The sequence below is a fragment of the Echinops telfairi genome, unplaced genomic scaffold (genome assembly GCF_000313985.2).
Source record: "Echinops telfairi isolate 266 unplaced genomic scaffold, ASM31398v2 ScPeMD7_60;HRSCAF=208, whole genome shotgun sequence".
Classification (NCBI taxonomy): domain Eukaryota; kingdom Metazoa; phylum Chordata; class Mammalia; order Afrosoricida; family Tenrecidae; genus Echinops; species Echinops telfairi.
In genome coordinates, this window is record NW_022103958.1 from 34,258,171 (window position 1) to 34,272,974 (window position 14,804).

General features: G+C 55.3%; 1 protein-coding gene across 3 annotated transcripts in view; it reads right to left on the bottom strand.

The window, feature by feature from the left end:
• The window catches only part of KCNC1 (potassium voltage-gated channel subfamily C member 1), a 57,691-nt gene that overhangs the window by 6,289 nt on the left and 36,598 nt on the right, over nt 1-14,804 (bottom strand). For all 3 annotated transcript variants that reach the window (XR_006680121.1, XM_045290995.1, XM_030885827.2), the window contains exon 2: nt 3,704-4,637. Coding sequence is in view for 2 of the 3 variants with exons in the window: in XM_045290995.1 (XP_045146930.1) it covers nt 3,704-4,637 (934 nt within the window). In the remaining variant the exon portion in view is untranslated. The remainder of the gene's footprint in view (nt 1-3,703; nt 4,638-14,804) is intronic.

Sequence of the window (14,804 nt, forward strand, 5' to 3'; positions counted from 1 at the left end):
GCTGGGGGCTAAATGGGGGGATCGTCTGTGAGAGACACGAGCAGAGTGCAATCACGAGAACAGGCACAAGTCATGCAACAAAACGAGGAGAGAGAGACATGATTAGTGGAGAGAAAGAGAGAGAGAGAGAGAGAATGTGAACAACACGAAAAAGAACATCCAGGCCAGCCCTCGGGGGCTGCTCAATGCCCCACTACTTCCCCTCCGCCTGCCTGTGGGCAACAAGGACCCCACTCAGGACCCCAACCTCTCCCCATTCCGCCCCGGGCACACCCCCCCTCCCGCCACTGAGTCTGTGCAGGATCACCCCCACACAAGAGCTTCAGCCACAAGGTGTGGGGGGCCATGCCCCCACACGCCTGCCTGCTTAACTACGCTTCCAATCACTCACCCTCTGGTCTCCCACCAACCACACCCACTGCAGCCCCACAGGGGTAGGGACACTCTGGGGTGAACACACCCACGGCCTAACACCGACCTCACCATTGCCACCCTCCCACCAGATGACCCAGAGACTGCACTGGGAGCCTGGCCACCTCCCCCACCCCTCCCTTGGCAGCCTACTGTTCACTCACAGGGGGACCCTGCAGCCCAGGATGGCCCCACAAGGATATCCCACATCACAGGAGCAAAGATGGACAAGACATACGTGAATGGGCACGGCATGGAAGCCGAGCTGCCTGGAGCAGCTGTGCTGAGCCCCACACTGCAGAGTGGCAGGGCGCCCCTTTCTGCTTCTCCTGTGCTGGCTGTGCCACAGTGCCCACCTGGCAGGCACCCGCCCCCCACCCCACCCCCCCGCAGCCCCTCCGGGCCCTCCAACCATGCCACAACACTGCAACACCCCTGGACAAGACTCCAGAACATTGAGGCCATGCCGGCACTGGCACAGAGGAAACCAGACCATCCCTTGGACAGACATATGGAACTGGGCATCAGGAGGTGGAGGTGGGAGAAGGTGCTGCTGGCAGGACTGGGGGTGCAGTGGGGTGGGGTGGGGACTGTCCCCCAGAGCCCAGCTTGCTTTCAGAGCGATCTTGAAGGACCCAAGGCTTCGGTGAGCCTGTATGACTACCCTTGGGTACCGCATCGCCCCTCCCATGACTCTGTAGGGTCTTCTTGCCACCCACCACCTTTGCTTGCTCATACTGGCCTCCCCCCATTCACTCACAAACTCACCCCAAGGCCACCATCTGCAAGGCCACAGCTGTGAGCAGAAAGCAAGCAAATGGGAGGGGACTCCGTGGTACAGACACAGGGAAGGGGCACCACCTAAGGACTGCATGCCTTGGTTGGGTCTCACACACCAGCTCCTGGGCTGGAGGTCCCGGCTGGAGGGAGGTGGGTCTGGTGAGGGATGAGGTTCAGCAGGGTCTCTGAGATGAGCTGGTCAGGCCAGAACACCAGTAGCTTCCTCCCTTCCAGGGGTCTTCTGCCCCTCTCAGGTCCTCAGCTCTAGAAAGGGAGCGTGTGGGGTGGGGGTGGGGACAGAGCACAGGGACTAGGAAAGGCAGGGGGTGGGTGGTGTAGGCATCTGGGCCCCAGAAGGCAAGCTTGAGAGGCACCTCAAGCCACGGAGATTGCCCAAGCCAGAGCTTGCTGAGTCCCAGGGGAAGGTGGCTCCCAGGAGCAGGGCTTCCAAGGGTGGGGAAGGGCTGTGGGGCCAGGGGCATCCCAAAAGAATGCATGGGCTTGAGCTACATACGTGCTGCAGCATAGGGGGCGGGCTTGTGTCCCTGGGATCAGCTGGTATGCATATCTGAATGTCAGAGCACCGGTGCCTGTCTCCTCTCAGAACCTAGGTCATTCTGGGCCAATGGGTAGGAGTGCAGAGCAGTCTTTGCCTGGGTGCAATAAAGCAGGGATCTGGGGCAGGTGGACCCAGTGCCCCCCATCTTGGGGAAGACCCAGGGTTGGAAGACAGGGTGGAAGGGCCACGGTGACGCCATGTTGGGCTTGGAGAGGGGCTCAGGCTCCGTAAAGGTGGCTCTGGAGGCCAACACCCTCCTCAGAGACAACTCATCCACTCGAGCAGGGGCTGCTGCCAAACAGGCTCCGTGCCTCGGCTGGGGAGCCCTGTCCCACCTCAGCCCTCCATCCCCACCTCTCAGACCCCTGCCCACCTCCTGCCCCAGCCCAGGGCACTAGCCACTTTCCTCTTGGGTGCCTCTAGGAATCCCAGGGAAAGGGGGGGAGGGGAGCAGTTCCCAGGGGCAAGTTCCCAGGGGCAAGGCAGGGGTCTTGGGGAATAATACTGTGGCCACGTGGTTGTGGAATGACCCCAGAGCAGGACCAGGAAGGGCGGTGGTTCAGAGAGAGCATCAGCAGGAGAGAAACAATCAATCATCCACTGGGAGAGGCCAACAATGCCTGGAGGAAACCTGCTCACCTGGAGCCTCCTTGCACACACCTGGGCCAGAGGCTAACTGCTACCTATCCTTCCCCTCCATCCTCCCATGGCCCCCAGCACAGGCCTTCTCAGCTCAGTGTGGTCATTCTTCTCTGGGACATCCATTCCTCTGAAATCCCTGTGTCCACAAAATAGGTCGATGGTATTCCATAGGTAGAGGTAGACTATGGGCTTCATATCTACGGACCAGAGCCCCATGATCAACTTTATGTGTTATGAGCAGGTTCTCATAAAACTGAGATAGTCCCATGACAAACCACTAGCCGTGGAATATTAGAATATATCCCATGGTGACTAGTATTGCTGCATGGACACACACACACACACACACACACACACACACACACACACCCCTCCCTCCCTGCCCCCAGTGAATTCAAGGGAAAGTGTTGTGTACTGCTTGGGATGTCTTGTATTGCTGCTGCAGTCCCTACGTTGAAAACCCTCAGCGGGAGGTTGTTGCTGGTCTGCTGAGCTTTCGTCTAAGCTGCCAGGGTGGTGGCCCCCTTTAGTCCCTCGCTCACCAACCGCTTCCAGCAGAAGACCACCGGAAACGTCTACTCAACCGTCAACCGAAACAGACAACGTGAAAGCTAGAGTCACTCCAACAGGCTCGTAAGGAAAAATGCTAAACTCGAGAGTGGTGCTAGACGATGAGTTGGTTCTGCATGCTATGGGGGAGTAAGCTGGTTACGGAGGGCTAGAGGTGCCTTCTTCGACGCAGGACCTGGAGCTAGGCAGCCGGCATCGGAGCAGGAAGTCTACTCAGCTATGGAGACAGGCTCTGTCGGGGGAGGAGACTCTGGGCTTCTGCCTCTGCAGGGACACCCTCCCCTGCCCTGACCCCATGCACCATGTCTGCCATCCACAGTGCCTGAAGAGAGCCAAGGGCCGATCCCATCAGAAGCGCTCCCTTCCCCTCTCCCGCCCTGCCCCAAGACTGGGTCAGCAGCCGGAGTCCCAGGACCCTTGCTCCGCGCCTGCCCACCTGGGCAGCAGCCCCTCGGGCTCCTGCCAAGATAGTCCTCAGCCCCCTGACGGGCCACGTCGCTCTGTAGAGCATCATGAGACCAACCGCATCAACCTCCTTACCCAGGACACCAGCCAGGCGCTTGCCTTCTGAATTTGGCTGCCCAGCGTCTCCCTGGGCCCCCAGGCTCCACACCTCGCGACTGAGTGTGGGGTCTCGGGTCACCCGCAGAACTAAGGAAGCAGTCTGACGGAATCTGGAATCATCACTACAGGTGGCAGGCGCGAAAGGTCAGATCGACATGCCCCTAAGAGGTTTCCTACCTGCTCTGTTAATTTCTAAAATTTCTTCCTGGGTCAGCGGGCATGTGTCACTCTGAGTACTGTGATGTGGAGAGTTTACGACAGATTTACAATAATTGGGAGATCCCAGCTGTGGTGGCCGCGGAATATGCTTCTTCTTTTTCTTTGGTAGTTTCTGCTTAGCCATGGCTAAGGAGTAATACATCCCGAAATTGTTCACAATGACGGGCACGGGCATGGCGATGGTGAGCACGCCGGCCAGCGCGCACAGAGCTCCCACCAGCATGCCGGACCACGTCTGCGGATACATGTCTCCGTAGCCCAGCGTCGTCATGGTGACCACGGCCCACCAGAAGCCGATGGGGATGTTCTTGAAGTGCGTGTGCTCGCTGGCGCTGGGGTCGTTGGGCTGGGCCCCTATCCTCTCGGCGTAGTAGATCATGGTGGCGAAGATCAGGACGCCCAAGGCCAGGAAGATGATGAGCAGTAAGAACTCGTTGGTGCTGGCGCGCAGCGTGTGGCCCAGGACCCGCAGGCCCACAAAATGGCGAGTCAGCTTGAAGATGCGCAGGATGCGCACGAAGCGGACGACGCGCAGGAAACCCAGGACGTCCTTGGCCGCCTTGGAGGAGAGGCCGCTCAAGCCCACCTCCAGGTAGAAGGGCAGGATGGCCACAAAGTCAATGATGTTGAGGGAGTTCTTGATGAATTCGACCTTGTTGGGGCAGAAGACCACGCGCATGAGAAACTCAAAGGTGAACCAGACCACGCAGACGCCCTCGATGTAGGTAAGGAAGGCCTCCGTCTCGGCTTCCCGGTAGTAGCGGACTTGCGTGCCATTCCGGACGCTCTCGATCTCCGTCTTGTTCACGATGGGGTTGAAGCGCTCGTGGGTCTCCAGGCAGAAGGTGGTGATGGAGACCAGAATGAAGAAGAGGGAGGCCAAGGCCACATACTGTGGGGGAGAAACAGACAGCTGTCAGAGGGGCGGCCCTCCCGCGGATGCACAGCGGAGAAACGGAAGAAGCTGGCTCAGTGTGGGGTCCAGCCAGAGGGCCTGGCTGGGGGACCATGCCTGCACAATGCCTCCCGCCTCCCTAATGGGGATCCAGCCCACTGAGGCGGAGGCTTGCAAAGAAACAAGAGGGGGCGGCGTGTGGCCTTGGGCTGCTCAAAGCCACATCTCTCGTCTTGCATCCCTCCTACGCCAATGGGCTTGTTCTGTCTGTCCTCCATCTCTGCCTCACTCCTGGGCCTCACGGGCCCTAGTCTATCTATAACTGATGGAGATGCATGTCTGCCCCAGGACCCTAGATGACTTTGTAGATGTTGTCCTTCTAGATAGTAATGTCCAGGGTCAGGGACAGACAGGAAAGATGGACTAACACAGTGGCTGCAGCGGTGGGTGGGAGCATGTTAACAACTCTGAGGGTGGAGCAGACGTGGCCTTCTGTGTATGCAGCGTTGCCATGAGCTGGAGCCGAAGCAGCCATACCTAACACCAACCGTCTTTCTGGAAACTCCCATCACCCACCTGGAGGTGAGTTCTCCATCCTTGGAGGTATTCAAATAAAGCTTAAGGATCACTTGTCCCATAGACTGGATTGAGGCTTCAGGCATCAGGAGCAGAATGGGACCGAGAGTCCCTAGAGGCCCAAAGATGAAGTCGATCCTTCTGTGTTCCTCGCCAGACCCAGGTATGGAGTGCATGGGGGGAGGGGAGAAACTGCTGCCGGGCTTGGGCTTCCCAAGCACACGTGGTACGTGCTATTCTTAGACCCCACATCCCCACCCCAATAAGGGGAGCCTGACCAGGATCACCCAGCCTGGCCGGAACCCCTGGAGAAAAGTGCTGAGAGGACTTTTGGTTTGATTGGTGGCTCCATTAAATGACCCTCTGAGCCTTCTTAGTCTCCAGTAGACTGTGAATTTCAAGTCCTCCTGCTCAGTCAGAATTTGGGGCAAGTCTCTTCTCACAACCTTGAGTTCAGTGGCTCTGGAAGTATAGCCACGCCCCATGTCCCCTCCACATCCCCCCAGCCTCCTTTGGCATTGACCTGGGAAGAAAAACTCTGACCACTCAGCCCTCCCCCCAGGGCCCAGAGGGCCCTTCCTACCCTACATGCTCCCACCATTCCGGCTCCTCTGAACTCCTCTTCTGTCTGACTGAGGCAGTCTAAGGCCTGGGCAGGGCAGGGCCATCGCTGAGGGTGCAGCTCAGGGTGACCATCCAGACTGGGTGGTGTCTTTGTTCTCCTGGGCTGCCTTCGTGGATAACTTCAAGAAATACCCAGCTCGCACCTTCCAGCAGTCGCAGGAGATGGTCATGCTGCTTCTAGCATTTGCCACAATTTACACTGACTTGGGGAGGGGTAGTTGTGGGGTGGGGGCTATGGGTGAATGTTGGCAGTACCATCACAACCCTGTCTGGGTTGACCCTGGCCACTAGGAGAGGCCACAGGTTGACCGTGGCCACAGGAAACTGGGAGAGATCACAATAGCCTAAGTAGCTAGAAGACGGGCGGGAACCCCCAAGTGTCCATCAACAGATGAATGGAGAAACAAAATGTGGTCTAGCTAGAAAACGAAAAAGCCAAGCTCAATGCCTTGGCGCCAAGTCTGACTCAGAGCCACCGTGTGGGACAGAGCAGGATGGCCCGGTGGGCTTCCAAAGCTACAGATCTTCTGGTAGCAGAAAGCCTCATCTTTCTCCCTCAGTGCAGCTGGTGGGTTTGTATGTGCGAACCTTTTGGTTAGCTGCCCGACACAGAACCTGCCAAAGAGAAACAAAGTTGTGCAACCAGCTATGGTATGGAGGAACCTGGAAATGTGATGCTCAGTGAAAGAAGCCAGACACAGCCGGATATTGCCTGATCTCACCTGTCGAGAGCATCTAGAATAGGCAAATGCCTAGAGACAGAACGCAGCTTAGTGGTTGTCGGCAGCTTGAGGGAGGAGAGGGGAGGATTGGGAATGTGGCTTAATGGATACGGAGTTTCTGTTTGAGGTGATGAAAACGTTTTGGAAACAAATAGTGATGATTGTACAATATTGTGACATAACACTGAATTCTTAATATTATTTAAATGGGAGACTTTCCTTACACAGATTTTATCATAATATGAAAAAAAAGAAGCTGGGTCTACTGCACCCCTAGGCTCTAAGTGCTAGCCCCTGGTGGGAAATGGGACACACACACCCAGGCATTCCTTACAGCCCCCTCAGCCAAGGGATCCCCCCTGAGCTTTTCCCATGACCATCCTCCCCTGTCCCCTCTGCTCAAACGTGTCTCTGTCAACAAGACCAGTGTCATCAAGGCCAACAGGTTTCAAGGCCCCATCTCGGTCAATAATCCTCCCTCCATGCAGCTACAGGGAGTAGCCTGTGTGTTCCCAGCCCTGCCCCGGCCACCTGCCCATCGCACACTTTGAGAGAGGCCTAAAGCCTGCAGCCTGGCGTGTGAGGCTCACTGCACCCCGCCCTCATTCGACTTCCCAGAATCCTCTCCCTACACCCCCTCGCCACTCTTGCCAAATGCCACTCTGCCATTTCTGACCACAGGGCGTCTCGCCTCTTTCCTTATGTCTTGGCACCTGTTGTTCCCTCCATGAGAGAGTATCTGCCAGTCTTCAGCTGGCAAAGCTCCACTCCCCCCCTTTCCATGTCACACTGAGAACCCCCTTCTCGGGGGACACCTCTTCCAGGGAAGGTTCCCCGTGGCATCTGTGGACCTGCGAGGGCAGTGAATATCCTCTAAGTTGTCTCCAACTTCATCTCTCCACCCCCAAGGGGTAGTCAGCCTGTGAGCCTGGCTCTGTGGTGCTTGAGGTGGCTCATGGGAACACCCAGAAGCCACTGGTACCCCAGGAGCCTTCCAACTCCCGGACACCCCACCAGGGCTCAGAGCACTCCTCCCGTCTGCCCTTCTGGCAGGGTAAATACTGATGGGGAAACTGAGGCCCAGACAGGGGTCAGACTTGCCCTGGATAAAGTCTTTGCCTCTCAGGACATCAATGGACAGCCTGCCCAGGTAATTCTCCTCGGAGTCCAGCTCCCAGGGAGTGGGACGGGGGTGAGGGGCAGAAGCAAGACCCAGAGCTAGACCCTATGACTTCCTCCCAAGGAGGAAAGGAGTGGAGCTGGACCTCCAGCCTGGCTTGGGCCCTGGGATCAAGGGAGCCTGGCCCATCCCCTGTCACAGGCAGAGTCCTGGGTCCGAGGAGAGCTCGTGGAGGGCTGTGTAAGTAGAATCCCCCCACCTTCTGAGTCCCCCACCATCTCCTAAGCTTAGACATTAGCAGGTTAGCCACCGGGTGAACCCAAACAGAAACGTCAGACCCAACTCAACCCTCATCTTCCTCTGTCCATCTTCACTGGCTGGCTCAGTCAGGAAGGCCATGGAGAGACACTGCCAAAGCTTGTGTGCCTTGGATGCTCTCACCAGTCTGTGAGACAGGTGGTCGTGCCCCCCACTGTGCCAAGGAGGGAGAGTATGCTGAAGTCTTAAAGCTGGCCATGGAGCTGGGGACTGAGGGCAATGGAAGCCCAGAACATAAGCTCTTTCCACCACTAGAGTCATCAGAGCTCCTGGGCTCCTGGGCATCTATCTGGGGAGTTCCATCTCGGAGCCCCCTCGGCACGAGGGAGAAGGTGATGCCTGGGTCCTGAGGCTGCCGTGCAGAGCCACACCCAAATCCTCCTAAGGTTTCCATGTCCCAGACTGGCTGGCGCCCATGATAACAGCAGCCTGGGGGGTAGGGGTGGGGTAGTGATGCAGAAAATCAATGCTGACAATACCTTTGAGAGTTCTAGCCTACCTCCTTGATGGGCAGTTCCTGGATCTACTGAGCCCTGGACGAGAGGGGCCCCAGCCTTGGAGCCAGCCTTCACCGGACCCTGGGCTGTCACCCTAGGGCTGTGACAAGGGCAAGGGGCTGTGCCCAGTGTGGGTTATCTGCCTTTCCTACCTAGTCACCCAGAGGTCATGGGACCTCCCTCCACAGACCCTAGACCTACACAATTCCAGTGCCTAAGCACATGCAATGTGCCTGTGAAAGGCACACAGATGACAGCCTATGTCTCCACACATTCATGAGTATAAACCACACACGAGGAGACCACAGAGCATCAGCACCCTGGAACTGCACCATGAGGTGTACTTGTCACACACGCACAGAGCACAAGGACATCGCTGCCACACAGCACCCACAAGATGAGCACATACAGATCCCAGGCACTGTCCCCAGGCTAGCAGTCCCACCCCTGGGTGGTACTCAGTATCAATCTCTTCCATAGGCTGGGCAGCCCACCCGCCTTGCCTCTGCCTTCTCAATGTCCCCTGATGTCCACAGGCAAGCCAACACCTGGATTTCCCATCGACCAGCCCTGCCCATCAACTATGGGTTCCTGGAATTCCTGTTGCCTGCCAGACCGAAGAGAGAAAAATCCATGGATTTGAACTGTGGAAGGATATCGAAAGTACCATGGGCTGCGAAAAGAACAAGCCGATGTATCTTGGAAGAAGAACAGCCAGAATGCTCCTTAGAAGCCTGGATGGCGAGACTTTGTCTCAATTACCTTGGACATGCTATCAGGAGGGACGAGTCCCTGGGGAAGTGCGTCATGCCTGGTAAAGTGGAAGGGCAGCAAAAAAGAGCCGACATCATGGATCGACACAGTCGCTGCAACAGTGGGCTCAAACATAAGAACAATTGTGAGGAGACACAGGACAGGACCGCGTTTTGGTCTACTGCACAAAGGGTCACACGAGCTGGAAGTAATGATGCACCGAACAGCAGCCGCCGCCAGACCACTAGGTGGTCACGAGGGAGTGTGTGTGTGAGTGTGTGCGGGGTGGAGTGGGCATAGGGGGCACAGGCCACACAGGGCGAAGCTCGAGAGTCAGGGGGTGACACTGAAAGGTCTGTCTGTACAGACGTTTTGCATTGCTTCAGCAGAAATGTGTTATTTTTAAAAATACACATAGCCGCCCAGTTACAACCACCACATTTTCCATAAGCTCAGCAGGGAACAATACAGCTAACAAGGTTAAGAACTCTATGCCAATTTACTTTTGTAACCTTCCAAGGCGCTCCGGCCAGAGCGGTCATTATACCCATCACATTGGCCGCCTGGAATCACGTGGGTTCGCCTGCATGCAGAACCAGCGCGGGCTTCTGTTTCCATCGCTGCGGGTGCTTTTCCAGTTGTGGTTTTGATAGAATTTTCTGGTGCTTTCTCTACATCATTGTGATAAGCAATGTTTGTGAAAGTGTATCGATAACTCTTTGGAGAATGAAGTCATAATTGGAGGAAAAACAGGCGGCAGACCAAAAGGGCTGCCAAGGAGTTACAGGTAATGTGGTGGTCAGTGATGTTATAATTCCGTGTAGACAGATTTCTAACCTAAGAAATACACATTGCCCTTAAGCAATTTACAACTGTGTCTGTCGCATTCTATCCTATGGTTAAAATTGCTAATAAACATTAGTAAGGATCCCGTGTGATCTGATGTGACCTAGTGCTGGCTGCCACTACTCCACCCGACCCCTCCACACCGGGAGCCCAGCCAGCTTTCTGGCCAGCCCCTGTCCGCCTGCCAGTCTGATTTGGAGCACAAAGAGACCTTTGCCTAGCCAGCCAGGCCCCCTCAAGGGCTACCCTGTGAAACTTCAAGACTATGCAGCTGAGATCTCCCAATAATGTGGCATAAGATCAAGATGGTAGATTATGGTCTTTTCTTCCCGCCCCCCCCTCCCAGAACCAAATCACAAACCAGGAGGGACCCACCAATTGTGTTCTAGCAAGTGGTAGCCATGGCAACGGAGCGAGGCATCCCATTCCCATGACAACTAGGGTGGTGAGGTTGTTGGCTGTAAAGTCAGACAAACCTACTAACGATCTGTTGACTTAAGAAGATGTTTTATAAAATCACCAGGGTGTTTTTATTGCAACCTCACCCCTGAAGCCATACCTCAGAAAAGCAATTTACTCTCTATTGAAATGACCGATATGCGCTAGGACTTCCTTGGATCGATATGCATGCCTCGGTCATCTTCATTCCGGGCTGCTGCAGGGCTTCACATGCGACTCGGCATTCTCAGTCTGGCACCTCAGTGGTTGTAACACGGTGCATAGACCATCATTCTGATCTGGCCGCAAACACGCTGTGTGACCTTGGCAGATCACTTCCCCTCTCGGGGGTCACGTTCATCACGAGTAAATAAAGGCCTGAACTTGGTCCTTTCTGCCAGAATTCTGAGACAGCACAGGAGCATGGGGGAGCAGGGAGGGTGCATGCGGCCATAGCTAATCAGGGGAGCCCTGGCTGGTGTCCAGGCCTCAGGCCCCCAGAGGCTGCAGGTCAGTGTTTCTGCCTAATTAAATCTGGCCAGCGGGGGTGTGCAGCATTTGACTTAATCCGCACGGAGTCAGTGATGCAGAGCAGGCGGGCTGGCCAATTGGCCTCAATCAATTGCCAGTTGACTTGGGTTTGGAAACGGAATTAGCCTGATCTGTACTTCTTGGGGCTGGGTGTGCCCACAGCAAGCTGAACCGGCCGGGGGCTGTGAAGGAGGGGGTGAGGTGGGGTGGGCTGCCACCTGGCGCCCAGGCTCTCTTTGTCCACCAATTCGAGGCTCCCCTCCTGAGCAGTCAGCAGACTGCTGACAATTCTCCCTGACCACCAACGCCCCTTTGACACCCAGGCCAGGGCACAGTGGCGGGGAGGAGCTCCCAAGTTGGTTCTCTGCGGGATGTGTGCAGGTGTGTGAGCAAGAACATGGCTGTCTGGGTGCATGTTTGGGAGGGCGGGCTTTGAAGCGAGCATGGAAGTGTGGAGTGTGTGCAAACAGGGTGTCATTTGTCTATGCCATGTAATTCCAGGCCTCCCTGATGCTGTGTGTAGTAGATGAGTTTTTAACTCATGTAGGCGATAAACCTGTGTGTGTGTGGGGGGGGGCACATGTATGGGATGTGTGGATCGATGTAATGGGTGGAATGTGTGAGGATGTATATATAAGTATATTATGAAGTGGTGTGTGTGTATGGAAATATGTATGGGGTGCTGAGAGTGTGTGTATATGGCATATGGGGTGGTATATGTATCTATATGTGAGACCATATGGGTGGTGTGTGTGCATATGTATGGAGTGAAGTGGGAGGGTGTCGTAGCTACACAATTTCATATCAACTTGATGAATAAGAATGAAGGGGTGGAGTCTAGCCTGTCAATCAGGTCACAGCCTGGTGATCCCTCCTTGTAGGCGTGGCCTTCTCATGAGGATTCTGGGACTTCCTCTCTTCCTCCCTGGAGGAAGGACACTCTCGCTTTCTGCTTGACATTCCTGTTGACCAGCCACATGGAGCTATGCTGATGGCAGTCAGAGCTCTGGAGATGCCTCCACTGCCATTGGACCCACAGGACTTTCCACCTACCGGCCTGTGATCTACCTGCACATGTGCTCTGTGGGTCTAAAGAGGAATTCATGGGCTAATATCAGACTTCTGGGCTAATATTGAACTTATGGACTTGATCTGGACTGGGCTGGGATGTTTTATTGATGCATAATTACTTCTTGATTAAAAACTTCTCCCTTCCATATATATGAATGTCTCTGGATTTGTTTCTGTAGTCAACCTGGACTAAAACAGAGGGGATGTGTGTGTGTGTGTGTGTGTGTGTGTGTAGTGTGTGTAGGGGGGTGGGGGGTGAAGTGTGTATGTGTATAGGAATATGTATGGCAGGTAGTGCATGTATGTGTGTCTGGATATGTATGGGCTTTGGTTTTCATGTACATGTACAGGGTGTGTGTGTGTACCAGAGTAAAGTCACAAAGGATTGCCACGGAAACCCTAGAAACGTGATGAAGATAGGCTATCAACATAGGAAGCACTTGCTTCTCAGCGTCTCCTCCCCCCACGCCTGTGCACTTCTGACAGCAATGCTTCCATCGCTTTAACTCTCCCCCGAGGCATTCTGTGCGCTTTGAACTGCACCACCTGAGAGGGGGTGCGCTAACATTTCCCAAGGGCATTCTCATGGGGCATCCCTTGCTACCCTCAAAGGATGAGTTTCTTAACTGGGGGGGGGGGGAGGGACTCTCGCAGCAACTCTTTGGGCCATTTTAGTCACCAAACGCAGTGTTTCATTTCCTTAAAACGTCTCCCCTACAAGCTCCATGATGGTGTTGTGCACCCTGAGCAAATCCATAAGAATGGATATCCATTTGGAGTCCCAAACTGGAACTTCTGAGCTGACCGCTCTGCCTCGTGTTTAACAGGTCAAGCAGATGCCCTGGGAAGCCCCTCATTGGAGCGGACTTTGGAAGGCAGCCTCGCAGACAAAGGCAAGTAGCTTGCTGGGAGGACTGCTCGGCAGAGCTCTCAGAGACCCGGGTCAACACGTTTTGCTTCAGTAAACAAGTGCAGGTAGGGACTGAAACCCGAGTAGCAATACCTTTGTACTCACCCTCCTATATGGGTGTGTGTTTAGGGACAGTGTGCGTGTGTGAGTTTGTGTGTGCGCATATGGAGTACCGAGTCCTCCCCCAGAGAAATCCAGCTGAGTCCAGCTAAGCACTCCGGGCACATGTTCTCAAAGTCGCAACTCAGTCCATGACTGACCCTGTGGCCAGCGATGGTCACCAGTACCCTAGCCAAAGCGTCTGCTTCCTTCCCTGGCACAATCCCTGACGTGGAGAGAGAGAATGGGCTTCATGGAAATGGGAGAGAGGCCACCGAGCCGGCTGACGGGAGGGCGGTGTGTGGGAGGCAGGCTCAGCTCAGAACCCCTCCTCAGAGCACACTCACCCCTTTGGACCCCAGAGCCCAGCCCGGGGTGTGAGGAAACCAGGGCCAGCGAAGGCGGTGCCCCAGCCCTCAGCCCTCAGGACAGGGAGACACTAACCCACCTCATTAGGTTGGTCTCGTGACCCTAGATGCAGGTCATATCCAGAAATGACCCCCAACAGCTGGGCTGGCCAATCCTCAAGAGAGAGAGATTGCCCTATTGCTTTCACTCCAATATGCTCACCTCCCCCCTCCCCCAAACCACCCCCTTCACATTTTGGCATTTACAGTCTGTCATCAGAATGTAGCCATCTTTAAATAATGACATCCCGTATCCTCAAGACGTTGCTATTGAACTAAAGTCTTATGTCAATAAGGCCTTGGGTTAGTGGAAATCCGATGGTTTGCAAACCACAGCACCGGGAGAGAAGAAGCCCTCAGAGGCAGGCCCCCGAGGGCACAGCGAGGGAGGAGGAGGTGCCAAGGCCACAGAGCGCTCAGGATGAGGCAGAGGTGAGAACCAGGTTCTCCCGAAACACCAGGACGGGGCTCTAGAACAGGCATCTTGTCATCACGGCCTCCGAGCCCTGACTTGTAACCTCACCTTCACCTGCCCTCTTGGGATGCCCTCCCAGGCGTTTCTGCTGCCCGGGCCTCACCCAAATCAGACGCAGCTCAGGTCCTGCTTGTCCAAGAAGGTGGCAATTGGGGCAGAAATGGCAGACCTGGAAGTTAGAGGCACTTGCCTGGCCTCACCGGGTGAACTAGGAAAAGTCGTTGCCCTTATCGGAGCCTTGATCCTCGCCTCTGGCTGGAAGACTACCATTCCCAGCCTCCGAGGGGGCTTGTGAAGAATAAGTGAAAAAAACGCTCAGAGAAGAAACCAGAGACGTGGGAAACAACTGCTTCACTTTCCACACAAACATCCCACCTCCTGGCTCTCCCTCCTCTCCCACCACCACCAGGATCGTGGATCAGAAGTCCTCAGACTCCCAGCAACCTAGGACCCCAGCCACAGAGAGGAACTGGTGGCAGTTACATAATCCATCAACTTGCAAAGGGGTGGAGTCCAGCCTGTCAATCAGGTCGCAGCTTGATGACCTCATTTTGGAGGCACCACAGAGATAAATAGCTCAGTGGAGGTAGAACACAGACTCACTCCCTGCAAGACATTCCTGCGGACAAGACACATGGAGATACACTAAAACCTGGGAGCTGGAGGAGTCCTGTGGAGACCCCTGCCAGTGCCGAGATGCTTCCACCACCACTGGACCCACAAGACTTCCACCCACTGGCCTGTGGTCTTCCTGCATTCGGTGTCATTGCATGTGTT